We start from the raw sequence: 16,426 nt of genomic DNA, 5'->3' as shown, positions 1-16,426 counted from the left end.
CCCATGGGCCTAATCTGGCCCGTGGAAGGCAGGACCGGCCCCAGCTTGGTCCTGGCTGCCACCAAGGCGCCTCCGCTCCTCCTCCTCCTACTGGCCTCCAAGCGGCCCTTGGCCTTTAAGGGCGGCGGCGAGGAGGAGGACGATGCCTGGCTTCATCCTCCTCCTCTCCGCTGCTGCTCTTAAAGGGCCAAGGGCAGCTTGGAGGCCCGAGGCCTCCAGGCTGCCCCTGGCCCTTCTTCCGCGGTGCGGGGGAGCAGAATAGGGAGCAACCTCGTCCTCCCGCCCCCACTGCTCTAAAAGGGCCAGGGGCAGCTTGGAAGCCAAGAGGCCTCCAGGCTGCCTCTGGCCCTTGAAGAGCGTGGGGGTGTGGAGGACCAGCCCGGTCCTGCCACGCTGCCAGAGAGGGAAGGAAGCCTTCCCCTGGGGGCGGCTTCCCGCCCTCTTGGGCTCCGGGCGCCCGGGCCCCTGGCTGGAGCCCAAGAGGGGAGGAGGGCCTCCCATGGGGCGGCTTCCCTCCCCTCTTGGACTCCAAGGGCTCCTCCTTTCCCTCTTCCTCCCCCTTCTTCCTCTCTTCCTCCTCTTCTCCCCTCTTGTCTTCTGTTTCTCTTTTCTCCTCTTCTTCTTCTTCCTCCTCCTTTCCCTTTCCCTTCTTCCTCTCCTCTCTCTCTTCTTCTTCTTCTCCTCTTTTCTTCCTCCTTTTTTCCTCTCCCTCTTCCTCCTCTTTTTCCCCTCTTCTCTTCTTTTTCGGACGGAGTCCTGGGGCTACACGGCCGAAATGGAGCCCGCGAAGGCCTGCCCGCCTCCGGGCTCCCCCAGTGGCCCTTGCGGCCCCAGGCCTCTCTCCGGAGGGAGCCTGGGGCCGCACGGGCAGAGAAGGGGCCTGCGGAAGCGCCTGCTCCGCCTCAGCGGGCTCCCCCACGGCCCTTGCGGCCCCAGGCCTCTCTCTCGCGAGGGAGGCCTGGGGCCACACGGGCCGAGAAGGGGCCCACAGAAGCGGCCTTTTGCCGCCTCCTGGCTCCTCCAGCGCCCTTGGAGCCCTTTTGGCCGGAAGGAAGAGCTGAAGGGAAGGGCCTGGGAGGTGCCCAAGCCCTTCCTTCAGCCTCCCTCCCCTTCAGCCAAAAGGGCCCCTTGGAGCCTGTTCAGCCGAGGGAAGGGACCAAGGAGGAGAGGGCGGGCACACGCCTCCTCCCCCCACAGGTTTCGGTGGAATCTCCGCCCTGGTGTGCAGCTCCACCCCTGGAGGGTGGAAGCTCCATCCCCAGCATGTGCCCCCCGCCCCGGAGGGGAAGCCTCCACCCCCCGGCTTTGGCCCACGTGTCTGAGGGACAACACCGGGCCCCCGCGCTCAAAAAGGTGCCTACTCGTGCACTAAGTGGTAGTTTGGGCTAATTCATTCACAGAGCAGAGAAAAATGTTTCCTTTAGCACACCATTACAAATTACATATGTGACCTCTTTTTCACCATGATAACACTTGGATGTGACTTTAACTGTCATGGTTCCATCATATGGAATTTCTTGATTTGTAGTGTGTGAAGGACCAGAGCTTGTGGCAGTGAATTCAAATATCTTATGAAACTCCAAATCCCAGGACTAGGTATTAAACCATGGGGGTTAAAGGACAAAGTGCTCTCACTGTATAGTGTGAAAGCCCCCTGATCTTGCCTAATTTCTGTTTGGCTCAAAGATACAATGAGCTTAACACTCTTCTGCATCTAATTATGAATATCTTGGCATCTATGCCAGAAAACGGCAATGACAATTGATCAAATTTTAATAGGGAGCAAGTGAGTAATACATAAAAGTGAAGGAATAACAAGTTTTACTGCTGTTTCGATTCCTATCACATTTAGCCTCTCTTTGTATTCCAATGTTATAAACCCTAAACTAAAGGTCAGAGATGAGTGACCATGGACATTCCAAGAGGTCATTTTAGGGTCTTCTATAACCTTACTTCTGGACTGTTTCAGGCCTTTCTGAGATTGCTCCCGACTTTGAAAAATGGCCACAAGCAAGTTTAGGGACCAGTATTGGAGCTGGGCTGTACCTAATGGCGGTTTTTGGGGGCAAAGCCATGTGATAAAACCAGGGGGCAGCCCAAATTTGGCTTGAATTTGGGAGCGGTAAGTTATTTAATTTGGCTGTGCGCTAAGCTCCTAGACACAAAAACACTGGATTCATTACAACAAAACAGATTTCCCTAAACTTTAGGAAGAGTGCCTTTCTAAATGTCTTAACTGCAAGACCTGTTTGAGAGGTAACAGGTTGCCATGGGGGGTGGCAGACCTTCCTTTTCTTTGGCAGTTTTTAAGCAGAGGTTGGCTGTCCTGTCTCGGGAGTGAGTAACTGCATTTTTTCTGCATGACGGAGGGTTGAACAGATGGTCCTTGAGGTCTCTCCTAACTCCATGATTCTATAATGCTTCCTCATTCCACAGCAGCCCTCTGGCCACCCCTAAGAATAGCCATGGGGTCAGGGAAACCCTTTAAAACCAGTGTTTCTCAGGAATCCGTGGGGCCTGCAGGATGGAGGAAAGGGTAGGAATTTCTGCGATGTGGATGTGTGGTCGTTTGGATTTAGCCCCATATCTGTCCTGGTGCAAATTTCACAAAATAACTAGAAGAAATAGACCTTTCATCTGCCCCGAATCTCCACCAATCTACCTAACTGGGTGTCCCTGAGTTCTAAAATAGGCTAGGCAAACTGGTTACACTATGCGAGTTAAGCATTCTATCATGTCCCTCAATGCCTCCAGTCTAATCTAAAAAAATCAAATGTCACAGCCTCCTTCGTGGAAGACTTGCTCTACTCCTGAATTCCATTTAAAGAGAAAGGCAGGCTATAAAACCAACCAACCAACCAACCAACCAACCAACCATTGAACTAGTTGCTACAATTTCTGTACATGTTCTGTTTATGTGGTGTGGTGTGTGTGGGGGGGGGGGAATAACCAGAACCGTACTGTCCAGCTGGTCAAGAATTTCAAAATGTACCATCTCGCCATCAGTAACAGCTGTGTGCCTGTAAATCATCTCTGTGGATCAAAGAAAGGTTATGAGAACATCCTTGATATCTGATAAAGCAAGTTAAGGATAAAAACTAGAAACATGTTGAACATAGTGGCTTCTTCTCATCTTCTAAACTGTTGGTTCCATCTGCATGCAAGTATGTATACAGCCTAATATGACATCCTCCTACAGAGATTTCACCCTGAAGAGGTTTCAGAAAGCTGTTTTTTTTATTATTATTATTGCATTAATCTCTGTATTCATTTTTAACTTACTCTTGGAATGGTGGTGGTGGGATAGGACTTTGGGTGGCTTATGGGCCCCATGGGCTGACTGCAGCTTATGGGGTTCCTGATTTAGCTTGCTGCCCATGGGCTGCACTTTCCCCACTCCTGATCATACACTGAACTGGTGAGTTACACAGCCAGTTTTACAGAAAATAATCTCAGTGGGGTGAGAAGTTCCCACAATTTTACTAAAGCTTTGTGGTCTCATAAACTACTTTAATCAAGGTGAAATGATGCTACAAATGGAGAATGCTGTTGTTTGGTATAAGGCAATGATGTTAAGCAGAGAAGAACCTCCTGAGCAGGTTAGAAGTGAATATGAATTTGGCTCAGACTTCCATTTTGACTAGGATTCCATTTTGCCCGCCCTCATTGAGCGACAGTAGCAGCTCTGCCTTACAAAGGTACGAAGGCTTGTGGTGTAGACACCAAAAGAGACTAAGTGGGGAGAAAAAGATGGCAGAGTTGGGGAGATGCACAGCAAGTGTACAGAAAGGACTGTGTTTATGTCCAAAGGCTGTAAGGGGAATGGGCTGGAGTGATAGACCATACTGGGACAAAGGGGGAATTAAGAAAACAGTCCCGGTACTATCCAAGGATTGCAGGAAAAGGAGAAACAAAAAGTGTAAAGACAGAAAGGAGAAATGATAACTAGAGGAGAGAAGAGAAGACCGAAGCTGAGCAGAGTGAGAAGTGAGGTGCAGGCAGTTGGAGTGATGCTTGCCAATGGATAGACCTTCCCTCACACTCACCTGCAGATAAAAAGGAAACCCATTATTGAGGGTTCTTTATTCATTCAATACAATTTGTTCTTCTATTTGCTGTGCCACTGAGTCCTCAGCATCCAGCAACGGGCTCTGAGACTTAAAAAATGAACTTTGACTGTTACAGACTGCCAAAATAAAGCTGCTTCGGTCTCTTGGGAGGTATGCTGTTTAAATGATGCATGCATCCAAAAATCCGGAAGCTGCCCCAAAGCGGCCCTCCAGTGCTTAGGAATGGAGTGTGGCTTTGGCGGACCGCCGGACCTTAGGACCCAGGCGTCATTGAAATATCAATACCTCCAAAGAGACCCGAAGCAGCTTTATTTTGGCAGTCTGTAACAGGCCTTTGTTCATTGCAGTGAAGTCCTGTCAAAGCCAGCTTAGAAAAGGTGCAAGCCACTCTCTAAAGATGCCCTGAAGGGCAGTTGGGCATGGCACAAACAGTCAGGACAACAACATTTCCCCTCCCAAACACTCTGTTCTTCTTTCCAGCCCCAACACCCTCCAGCTCTGAAATGACCGGCTCCACAAGCCTTATAACACATCTTGGCCTCAAGGGCATTCCTCTTTTTCTCAAGATCTAGGAGAAGATAATGGAGCCCACAATATATGCCAGTGTGGATTAAAGGAGAGGAACTGTCATATATTGTCTAGTCTTGTTGCTGCCCTTGGCTGCTATTATCCCACTCACAATCATTCCTACCTGTCAAAAAATAAAATAAAAAAAATTTAAAAGAGGGAAGAGCAGAATCTTTCAGTCCAGATTCCCCCACCTACAGCTCCCTCAGAATGTTACAGAACAGTCATTATTCTGGTTTTATGCATGGTTAATTCTGTGACATGTAGCACAATCCTAGGTGTGTTTCATTTGGAAATAAGTCCACGGTGTTCAGCAGGGCTTTATTCCAAGGAGGTGTGGCAGGGCTGCAGCCCAGAACTGGAAATGCTGAGATGGTAAGAGAGTCATGTCAAGTCACTGTTGGTTGTGACTCTCCTCCCGTCTCCTGCTCAAATTCCAACGAGGCTCAGCTGGAGGACGCTGAAGGAACTCGTCCTCTCTTAGAGTTGTTTTAATTATTTAATTGCAAGGAATGTTTATTGTTAGTTTTTCCTTTCACTTGTTTTGCTTTATTAACGCTATGTATTTTTATTTAATTTGCTCCGGTTGATTTGCTATATATTTTGTTTTGTTACTGCTATTGTTGATTGTGATCTTAATTTATGTTATTGTTTCAATATGCATGTTATTCTCTTTTTATTTCATGTTTATTGTTATTGCTTACTTTGTAATTCCTCTGTTGTAAGCCTCCCGGATTCCTAGAGATTGGGCGGCATATAAATAAATAAATAAATAATAATAAATAATAATAATTATATTATTATTATGGAGGGGAAACCTTGGAATATAAGTAAAGAAAAGTGAGATATTTTGATTACCACCATCCAGGAATGCTTGGGGGACATGATAACTGCTTTATACTGAATCAGGCCATTGGTCCATCAGCACAGGAGAAAATTATTTGGCCCTTTCAGATGTATTTGGACTGCAACAGCCAGCATTCTTCACCTTTACCTATGCTAGTTAGCTGCCTTGAGTCCCATAGGGGGAGGAAGGCAGGATATAAATAAATAAAGTAATAATGATGATAATATAGTTATAACTACTCTGGGAACTGCAATCCAAGAACATCTAGAGGGGCACATAATTCCACCCATGATCTAGGCCTGTACTAGGGTTGCCATAAGTGAGGACCTCCAAACCGGGACAAATGTAGGACAAATGCAGGACAACATTTTCAATGTAGGACACATTTTAATAAAAATGGGGACACGCAAAAAATTGAGGCTTTTTAGAAATGTTAATATAAATCCATGTTTCTTAGGCATGATCAAATGGAGGACATTTTTACATTATTTGTAGACAGATCACGAATGTACTTCCCTTTCTGGCCACACCCCCCCCTCCCATTCAAACAGCACATCTGAGCATTGAACATAGCTTTATTTTACATTGCCTCTTGCATATTCAGAGGCTTATTCCACAACCAAACCCTTTGGTCAAGGGATTTGGTTTTTCTTCATTTTTGACTTGTGTTTCTGTATCCTCCCCACTAATAAAGGAGACATGAAATGGAGTTATGGGTACAAGTGTTAAACAAAAAAGTCTTGGAGACCTGTAGGCAAGAGGTGCAACCATGTTAAGAACTGCATTAAGCACCTTATCGCTGCCAACTGCTTTCACTCTCATCACTCCATCCTATGGAATCCTGGGATTTGTAGTTTGTTGTGTGCCGGTGCCAGGGCTGGGCTTTGAATCTCAGCATAGAGAGCAAAAGGCTTGGGCTTGAATCTACACTGGAGAAATATCTGGTTTGAGCCACTTTAAATCTGCTGTCTTGCTGATGCTGATGCTATGGATCTGGGATGGTGGTCTGTTCCAGCACCACAGCAGAATGGCAGTTAAAACCCCTGGAAAGCTCTCTGACCAAGGTGACCAATGCCCTCACCCCAAAATGTAGGGCACCCAAGCAAAAAAATGTAGGACATGGCCAAAAATAAAGCTAAAAAACACCCCATGTAATTAAATCCATGCTTCTTAGCACTGATCCAAAGAGGAGGACATTGAAATGTGACAGAAGAGGGCATGTCCTGGAAAAGGAGGAGGATGCCTGGTCACCTTGTCTCTAATCCAAAATCACTGCAGAAATAAAACAATGCTGACTGAAATGCCAGAGTTCCCACCAAGAGCTGCATCCACACTGAGGAATAATCTATTTGAGAGTGATTTAACTGTCCTGGGGTTAGTGCTGGGGATGCTGGGAAGTGAGTACATTGTGGCCCCAGAGCTATCTCGACAGGAGTCCCCATAACCCTCCAAACGTAGTTGAACTGAGCTGCCCGAATCCTCACCAGTTGCATCCACACTGAGGAAAGTGTCCAGTTTTAGACGGACTCAGTGCTGTGGAATCCTGGGAATTGTAGTCTATTGTGGCCTCAGAGCCATGACTGACAGAGAGTCTCAATGTCTCTCAAACACCAGCATTCCCAGATTCCCTAGCACTGAGTTAAAGCAGTCTCAAAGTGGGTTATTATTCCTGCAGTGTGTGTGAGAGATATAAAGCTAGGGACTGGATTCATTTGGAGGATCTCTGGTCCAAAACACTGCTTAGACTGCCAGGGCTCAGAGCTATGGAATCCTGGGAATTGTAGTTTATTGTGGCACCAGAGCTCTCTGACAGAGAAGGCCAATGCCCACAGACACCAGAATTCCAGCATTGAGCTTTGGCAGTTAAAGGGTTCTCAAAGTGGCAGAGCGGGGGGGGGGGAGACCAAGGAGTGTGAATGAGCTCTGAGAGGAGGAGGGAAGGAGAGGAGGAGGAGGGAGCCAAGGGAATGGCCAGGACCACCAGAGGAGCCCCTCTTTTCCTCATCATCGCAGCCTTCTCACTGCTGGCAAGAGGCTCTGCCCCCAGCCAGGCAACGCCTCCATCAGTCTCCTTTGTCAAAAGAGCTCTGGTGCCACAAGAAACTACAATTCCAGAATCCATAGCACTGAGCCATGGATGTTTAAGGGGGGGGGTCAAACTATTTCTGCAGCCTTTTGCATACCCAAAGCCCTTCCTATTAACAAGCATGGCAAAATCTCTTCCTTCAAACCATGAAACAACCACCCAAGTGGAGGGGGGCTGATTGCTTCTCCCATTGGTTCAGCTTCGGGAGAAATTGCATATACAAGGAAAGGTGTTTAGGGCCTCAAAAACGATCCTGTGATCAAGAATTACAACAATACTGAGTGGTAGACATTGAAAAGAGGAGGCATAGACTCCCAGTGAAACAGGAACGATTGATGGCCTTTTTTTCTTTCGCTCACTGTAACCTGAAAGTAATGCCTCTGCAGGGTATATATACCAAGTGGGCTGGCAATAGCTCTGAGTGGCAGATGTCTTTAAGACCTGCTCTCTAGGCTAAGTCAGGCAGGAGGCGGGGAGGGTGGCAATCAGCCATAGGGAGGGCTGGAGCTACTGCCTCCAGGGCCTTGCTGGGGGGGGAGGTCCCGGGGGAGGGGCCAAACCAGGGTGGGACCGTGTGGCCCCGCCCAAAACTGGGAAAGTCCCGCCCCAGTGTATATGGCAAGCCTACCTGTACTGTTTCAAACCAACTGGCAGCAGATCTCTGGGGTTTGAGGCAGGATTCTTTCTCAGCCCCTGGCAGTCTCCTATCCAAGTACTAAGCAGGCCTAACCTGGCCTAGCTTCCAAAATCAAAAAAGATCAGGTATGTTCAATGTAGGGTTGCAAGATTGGAAACTGGAAACAGTTGAAAAACTGGTTGTGTAACAAGTAACACCTGCTGAAATTCCTTTCTTGTTGTTGTGTGCATTCACGTTCTTTCTTCCTTATGGTGACCCAATGAAACCCTATCACAGGATTTTATTGGCAAGATTTGTTTCGGGGGGGGGGGGGGTTGCCCTTGTCTTCGTGTGAGGCTGAGAGTGTGTGACTTGCCCAAGATCATGCAGAGGATGTTCATGGGTGAGTGGGTGATTTGAACCCTTGTTTCCAGAATTGTAATTCAACATTCAAACCACTACACCACACTGGCTCCCATCTCTTCTACACAACCATTGGAGCCCTCTCCATTTTTCACCTGGCAATCCTAGTTCAGTGTAGTACAGTTTGAGCTCACATTTGCTTCCACACTTTCCTCCCAGGCTGGCCAAAGACATTGTATTACCCAAGAATGAACACTCTAGCCACCCGCCTGGCAGGCAAGTTATTTTGGCACCTGAGGCAAAAAAATCTCACAAATGCCTTTCCAATTACTGTATTATCACTCCCCTGTCCTGAAGAATTCCTGAAGAATTCTTATGGGAAAACTGTAAGCCAGTGGTGCCACTAGGGGTGTGTGGACCGCACCAGATGACACCCTAAGAAGGGGTGACACCACAGATCCTCTAACACCTGCTTTTGGGCACAAATGAGCTGTGGCATTTGCCTGTGTCCCTTTAAAATGCTAAAGAGAGGATGTGAGTGGGCTAAGGATCAGTGGGAGGAGAAAAGGGAGGCCCTAGTTTTTTAAATTTTAATTTAAAAATGTATTTCATTTTTAAAAATATTCTTTTTAAATTTTCTTTAAAACATCACCTTTTACCAAATGTTAACTTCAGCCACATGAAATGATGCATATATAAATGCACCGAGGCTGTGCATATGATCTTGTTATTTAAAGGTATCATTTTAATATTGCTAGTTGTTTTATGTCACAACTATTACCATGGTGTTAGTGATATGCAGGAATTATGATTAATCAGTAACAGTAGTACAAAAACCATGACTAAAGATTTTGTATGGTGTGGTAGAGGGCAATGGGGTGACACCATGAGTTACTGCACTGGGTGACACCAACCCTAGTGACGCCACTGAACAAACTAAGATGAGAGAGAAAGTAGTACATAATGGTTATTACATTAATTTCCCATCAGTTACTCCCAAATGGACTCTGGGTCTATGTGCAATCATTTGCTAAATGAAAGGCTGAATAAAAATATGAAGATAATGATATGAATGTTATCAATAATTAGACAAGAGAAGGCAATGTAGCATTCTAGAACATTGTGAGGGCTGGGACTTTCAGAGGTTGTATTACTTGTATATTAAATGAAGAGAGTAGCTGAAATTCATCTGGATTAGTCCAATACACTTTCTAAAATATATGCATTTGGTAAAGGAGGTAAGATGGCCACCAAATGGGGAGACAACTGCTAGGTTTCCTTTGCAAAATAACAGAGAGAACTAAATCTTAGAGCAGTATCTTATTTTGCTATTATTTTGAGGTGAGCAATTGCTGAGCACACAATTTAACCATTTGAGGAAATTCAGAGAATGAATTAACACTGGGCAATATTTTACAAATAAGAACTACACAACAATTGCTCTTAGCACTATTTACCTTTTTCTCACTCACTCACAAACAAGGAACAAACAAGCAAAGAACTCAACTCACCTAGAGTAGGGTCATAATCGCCAATGAATCGCTTGGTGATGAATCTCACTGTCAGAGCTTCATTGGATAATGAAAGAAAGAAAAAGATTAGTTGAATAAAGCAATGCAAATATACTATGGTCTACTATGATCTACCAATTAGCAAAGCATAGGTGATGAACCAGTGGGACAAATAATCAAACAGTTGACAGGAATTCTTTTTGGAACAAATAGGGTGAAAAAGGGTTCTCAGATCCAGGTCATGGATTGGAATCAAAAGAAAGGTATTGAACCCAGTGTCCAGGGTTCACCAGACACCAGCCCTTTGATCCTGTTTTGAATAGCACATACTCAGTGGGTGGCTGGTACTTTCAATGTCACTGCAGAGCTGAATGTGCTCTAGCTTTTAGTATTCAAAGTGTGGAACCAAAATAGGTTCAAAACCTCAGGTAGTTCAGACTATAACCCAGAGCAGATTCATGTGACTCACTGATATAAGACTCACCAGCTGTCACTGTCCAGATGTTGAGACCATTAGGCTAGTAATCCCAGGCATTCTTTGATGTCCGGTTTTGTGCCATGAGGATGGGGATCAGTATTAAGATCAACAGTCATCTGCAATACAGAGCTTTCAAAGGGAGGCACATGAAGATGGTCATATTCTGTACCATCTAATTATGTGCAATAACACTCAACTCCAGCTGGAATTGAGATCTATCCTGCTAAGTCACTCAACTGGCAATGAAACAGTCAATGCAACATGGAACAACAGGAAGCCTCAGCTGGGTTGCCTGGACAATGTAGTCCCTCATGCCCTTCCTAGTGTCATCACATAACCAGAACTGATTGTTGGGTGCCAGGACACTATTGAATTCAGTATGTGATCCCTGGTTGGCAAAGAACATTCATCAAAGAATTCTTTAGAAGGAAAAACATTATTGCTGAAAAAAGGAGCTGACTGGAATCACATTGGCTTCAAAGAAGCATGAAAAACCGTGTGAAAGAGAGGGAGGCATAGGATTTCATGAACATTTCCACATATTCTGAAAGAACAACTTTGGGCTCTTTGGTGGGGGCAGGAAATGAATCTTGCAAAACTGTGGCATAGCACTAAACTAAACCTCAGAAAATATTGTTCACTTACATGTTTAGTAAACTGAATCATATAAATCCAACTAAATATCTCCTGTGCAGTCTTACTAATGAAGCAACAAGGCACAACTAGAAATCTGTGCTTCTATAGTCACCATCATTAATGGATGAGGAATAACAGAGTTAATTCAGGCAATGTCTGCACAGGCTAGCATGCTCCAAGAGCAGCCTGGAGTATTCTGGCCCTGGAACTACACTTCCATTGTTCCATTACTTGGGTGCTCCAAAGCAACACTGGGCAGCTGTTCACATGCATGTCCTGCTGTGCTACCCACCACCATGAGTTGCTCCCTCTGAGGTCAGAACAAGGTGCCCAGCACTGATTACATGGCTAGACTCCTTGTTCTGAGAGGGACCAACTCGCACCAGCTGCAATGGGTGGCACAGTGGGACATGTTGTAAGCTGCCTGGTGTTATAGAGGGCTACAAATCTGGAAAGATCCAGAGCAAAATGTGACTTTTAAAAATCAGTGTTAAGAGTGTCATACAGCGGGATCAGTACTGAATGGGTCATTCATTGGACAGTTCAGACCAGAACTGAAGTTTGGGTTTTGCATCATTCCAGCTGATTGAGGATGGGAGAGGATGTCTTATTTGACTCATGCTCACATGACCTCAAGCAAGTACTGGAATATTTGCAAGACAGTATGATTGATGCATTGATATGCTTTCATAGAAATGACTCTACTGATGAAAATTAAAGTAGAACATGTTCATTTAAACCAAGTCCTGCATCTGTGGCCATACAACTCCAACACAGATAGGGAGGTTTGTTCTACCTCAGATCAAACTGAAGTGTTAGCATGTTCTGTGCATAAGGCTAAATGTTTACTTTATTTGTCATACATTAAATCTTTCTTATCTTTCCTACAACTCCATCCGGATGCTTTAATTTAATAATTAACAAAGAAAAACATTATTTTTAAACTTTCTTTTTTAAAAATTGTATGTTACCAAATTTGCAATTTAACTACATGAAACTATGTACATATAAATACATTTCAGTTGTGTATATGAAATTGTAATTTAAAGGTATAATTTTAATTTTGTTAACTATTACCATTACATTCACTGATATTTGGAAACTACGATTTCTGAGAAACATTAGTACAAAAAATATTGCTAAGGATTCTGTATGGTGTGGTATGGGATGAGGTCAAAGGAGGGGTGACACCACCTTATCGGTGATGCCAACCCTAGTGATGTCACTGACTAAAGGAAAGAATCTGGGAAATTAGTAGTACTATACTGGAAGTAGAACTCAACAGCCTTTATCTAAAAGTGTCATTCTTTAAGTGCAAATAATGTTGTGTTTGTGGATACTTACTTGTGAAATACTGTTGTGTAATACTGTATATACAAAGTGGGAACCCAATATAGCTTTCACCAGCACAACTGGTTGTACAATATGTTGTAGAATCAGTCGTACAACTGGTTGCACAAAGAGCTAGCTACACAACCAACTGCCAATAGGAAACATACCTAGGTATCATAAGAACAAATGTGCCACCCACTACTTGTACAAATGGAAAAATCAACAGATTCGCTAGCACACCATTTCTCTCCAATAGCATTTACAGTACATTAGACCTAGGCCTTGTCTGCATTGGCCAGGATAATCCAGGAGCAGCCTGGACTGTCCTGGCCTTGCACCTGCCCCAAACTGCCCCTGTTCCCTCAACCTCAGTTTCCCCACTGCTGCAGCTATCTGCACCATGTGTTTGCCACTGCTGTGTGTCACTTCTGAGGTCAAAACGAGGCACTCAATGACGGTCACATGCTGGGCGTCTCATTCTGATCTCAGAACAAGCAACTCATGGAAGTGACAGATGCACCAGGTGGCTTAGGGGGACACCCATGCAGACAGCTGCTGTGGCACAGAAATGGAGGTCTCCAGATTTTCCTGGAAGATCCAGAGCAACAAGTAAGTTACATTGATTTGTTTCAACCCTGTTATGCCCCACTTCTTGTGTGGGACATGCCAAATGTCACCCAGACTACCCACACCAGGGGTTCAGGCCATGCATTGTCCAAAATGGACAATGCCAAGACCTGGGGGGAGGCCTTTTGGCCCATGCAGACACAGTCCCAGACTACAGGACCCAACCTCCTGGACATTTCTGTATATGACTGTTTCTGATGTTTGATATACCAGCTTGGGATTTTGAATGCATACATGTGGGGAAACAACCACCACATTTGGAAAAGCCAGGCATTTGTGAGAAACCATGAATTTTTGAAAGCTTACAGAGGCTAAGCCTACTTCTTTGACCATATTTCATCTCCCTACATGCTTTGCTTCCAAATTAAAATATGGAAGTGAAACCTCAGGGGCCGCAAGCACCAAGCTGACACAAATTAAGGCAGGATGAGGAAGGAGAACATGCTGGAGCCTGCAGTGGAAATGTTGTAAACCTCTCAAATGGAGGGTGGAAAGAATATTTTAGAGCAAGAGTGTGAAGGAACAAGGCTGAGTTGTCAGTGCTGGAAACGGCTTGAAGCGCATGTCGCCTCCAGCTCTCCTCTCCCCCACTCTGTGAGCTAACCAGATGCCTTTAACAGCAGCCATGCCAGATGCAGCAGACAGGGATGGACAGGCTTTATTATGCCTGGGAATCTGTACCCATTGGTCTGGGAAGAGCAGGAGGAGATATTTTCGGGTTGACCCTTTGGTTAGTTCCAGTGGGAGCCTGCCTTGCTTCCTGGTAAACAATAGAAGAGTGAGCCATTACCACAGCCCTTCTTCTTTTCATTGTAATTGCTGACCAGGGAATCATTTGGCCTGGAGCTGGCTTTCTTTCTTTCTCCCTCTTTCTCTCCCGTTTGTTTAAATTTAGGAGAACATAAGATGAGAACACAAAATAGTCTAGGAAGGTTAACTGAAAGCTGTTCCTCTGGGATATGTCACCTGTTCTTAAGGCTCAGCTCCTTTTTCATGAGTGATTAAATGAAAGCAAAGGCATCTGTTGAGGCTGCAATTTGGACTATCAGGTCCTGAAAAATGGTAGACCTCTCTATTCATACCTCTTTTACTGTGAAAAAGTACTAAAGCCTGATTCCCACTATGGTTTAAACCGGATCATGATTCCAAATGGTTATGTTTAAACCGCCATGGCTCCCACTTAATTCAAATAGCTGAAGCAATTCAGAAAGGGAGGCCATGTTTTTTTACCCCCTTTTACTCATTTAACCTGCATCAAAAAGATGCTGGTAAAATGGGGTGGGTTTTTGGCTGAAATGATTTATTTAGAAATAAATCAATTCAGCCCAAGTGGGAACCAGGCTGATTCGAATCGGATTCGAATCCATCCTGGTTCCCACTGGCAGCGGCTTTTCCCAGTCTCTCCGACCCAGCCATGCCTCCCTCTGTCCCCGACCTTCTTCCCAGCCTACCTCCTCCATCCTCCCAACCTGGTCTGCCTCCTCTGTCCCCCAGGCCTCTCTGCCGCATGGCCTGACCTTCTCTGCTGCATGGCCTGGCCTCTCTGCCCATGCCTTCCCACAGCCTCTCCAGCACATTTTGTTCTGGTGCAAAGATAGGGGGAACCACGTTCGGGGCCAAACCAAATCATAGATTCGGTTAGGAACCGTGTTTAACAGGTAAATGGGGACTAAGCCTGACTCTCCATCTTGTTTCCCAACATGTTTGCTCTCAAGAAAGATCATTTTAAACTCGAAGGGAGGCCAAGGAAAGAATGTTCCCAAAGGGAAGCTGCACAGGTGTAGCAACAGTCTTTTCAGGAGACTGGAAAGGGATACATAAATGAACTGGAAGAGGAAGAGGTAAGGATTCATTACTTCAGGGGTAGGGATCCTACAGCCTATGGGTGCTATATTGCCCTTTGGAGGTTCTGTGTGGCCCTTGGGACCTCCTGACCACTCCAGGCACCCCTCCTTCATCTCTTATTTTCGATGCAAATAAGGGATTTGGCCCAAAAAAACCTACTCCCTGAAGGCATATTTCACTGTAAAACAATGTTTCAGGGATTGAGTCCAAAACAGCAAGAAAAAGGTCCCATGTTCCCCCTGAAAATGACTGGGAGTGATGGAATTTCTCTTCCATTCATTCCAAATAAGGCAGCAGAAATGCAGTGCAGCTTTTTGGAATCTCAAAGGAGCCAAGAATGCCATCCCTGAAACACCAGAACATGCTCACTCCTGCGCTAGATGTTTTGGTGGCTGAACAGCAATACAAGAAGCGTTATGAAGATTGCAAGACCAATTCCAGTCTTCAGGAATGCTGAATATGTTTTCCCCAGCTAATATTTGAATTTTGCAAGAATGTCATGCTTTGAGAAAAACCGCCGTGGACAAATGCATGCAAACACACCTTAGAATGAGGCACCCATACAAGTTGCTCCAGCTCCAGATGCCCAGCTTCCCTGCCAGAACGGCAATTGCATATAGTCCATCACATCTGGAGGGCACCAGGTTGGTGAAGGTTGCTGTTCAGCATAGTGGGCAATGCAATCTACAATGTTTTGTTCTTAGGCACTGATCCTCCACATATTTGGGATTTCAATTCAATTGTGGTTCCCATGTTAGGGAGGTGATAAATCAACCGTGGCTTTTAGTCCATATTTAAAGAATCTGTCCAAGGACCTTATCGCACACAGAAACGTAAACGTTCTAGGGACGGGAGGAGGACTCTCGTGTGCGCGCGTGACCTCCCAAAAAAGATTTTATCGCAACATGCAAAAGTTCTCCAAGAGGCCCCGTTCCGTCCCCCGTCGGCACCCGTTCGCGTCCAGTGCTGACGGCGTGTTTTTGGCCTGACGGATTACCTTCCGTCGGCAAAAAAATGGCGCTTGTCAGGACCTGGACGCGAACGGGTGCACCGGACGGGGACGGAAACGGGGCTGCCTCTGGAGGGACTTTTGCATGTGCGATTATAAATCGTTTTTGGGAGGGTTCGCGCGCGCACACGAGAGTCTCTCCTCCCGTCCTACGAACGTTTACGTTTCTGTGTTCGATAAGGTCCCACAGTGTTTTGAACATCCTGCCCCCCTTCCCAATAGGTTTGGCAACTGATTATCCCTTTTAAAGTTTCGGACTGAACCCCAGAGGAAATTCCCCATCCCACTGACACAAGAAGCCACCCTGCTACCCCATTTCTTCACCACTCAGAAGCCCAATAAGACTTCCTGGCGTAGGCTATTTGTCATTGAATGTGGGTGTAAACCCTGCATGCCTATGTAATTGTAAACTATTCAATTTTCCTTGTTGTTGTGTGCC

The 16,426-nt window shown here is 45.6% G+C and overlaps 2 protein-coding genes across 2 annotated transcripts in view; both read right to left on the bottom strand.

Annotated features, from left to right (window-relative positions):
- LOC121926322 (sodium/hydrogen exchanger 10-like) overlaps nucleotides 1-16,426 on the bottom strand; it is a 587,624-nt gene that overhangs the window by 464,049 nt on the left and 107,149 nt on the right. The gene's annotated exons all lie outside the window — the stretch shown is intronic.
- Nucleotides 1-16,426, bottom strand: part of LOC121924416 (ras-related and estrogen-regulated growth inhibitor-like) — a 34,706-nt gene that overhangs the window by 3,931 nt on the left and 14,349 nt on the right. The window contains exons 2-3 of the mRNA XM_042455878.1: nucleotides 10,061-10,117; nucleotides 2,957-3,033 (exon numbers count right to left, since the gene is read on the bottom strand). Coding sequence (XP_042311812.1) covers nucleotides 2,957-3,033; nucleotides 10,061-10,117 — 134 coding nt within the window. The remainder of the gene's footprint in view (nucleotides 1-2,956; nucleotides 3,034-10,060; nucleotides 10,118-16,426) is intronic.

This window comes from Sceloporus undulatus, chromosome 1 (assembly GCF_019175285.1).
Source record: "Sceloporus undulatus isolate JIND9_A2432 ecotype Alabama chromosome 1, SceUnd_v1.1, whole genome shotgun sequence".
Lineage (NCBI taxonomy): Eukaryota > Metazoa > Chordata > Lepidosauria > Squamata > Phrynosomatidae > Sceloporus > Sceloporus undulatus.
This window is presented reverse-complemented; position numbering and strand designations above follow the sequence as displayed.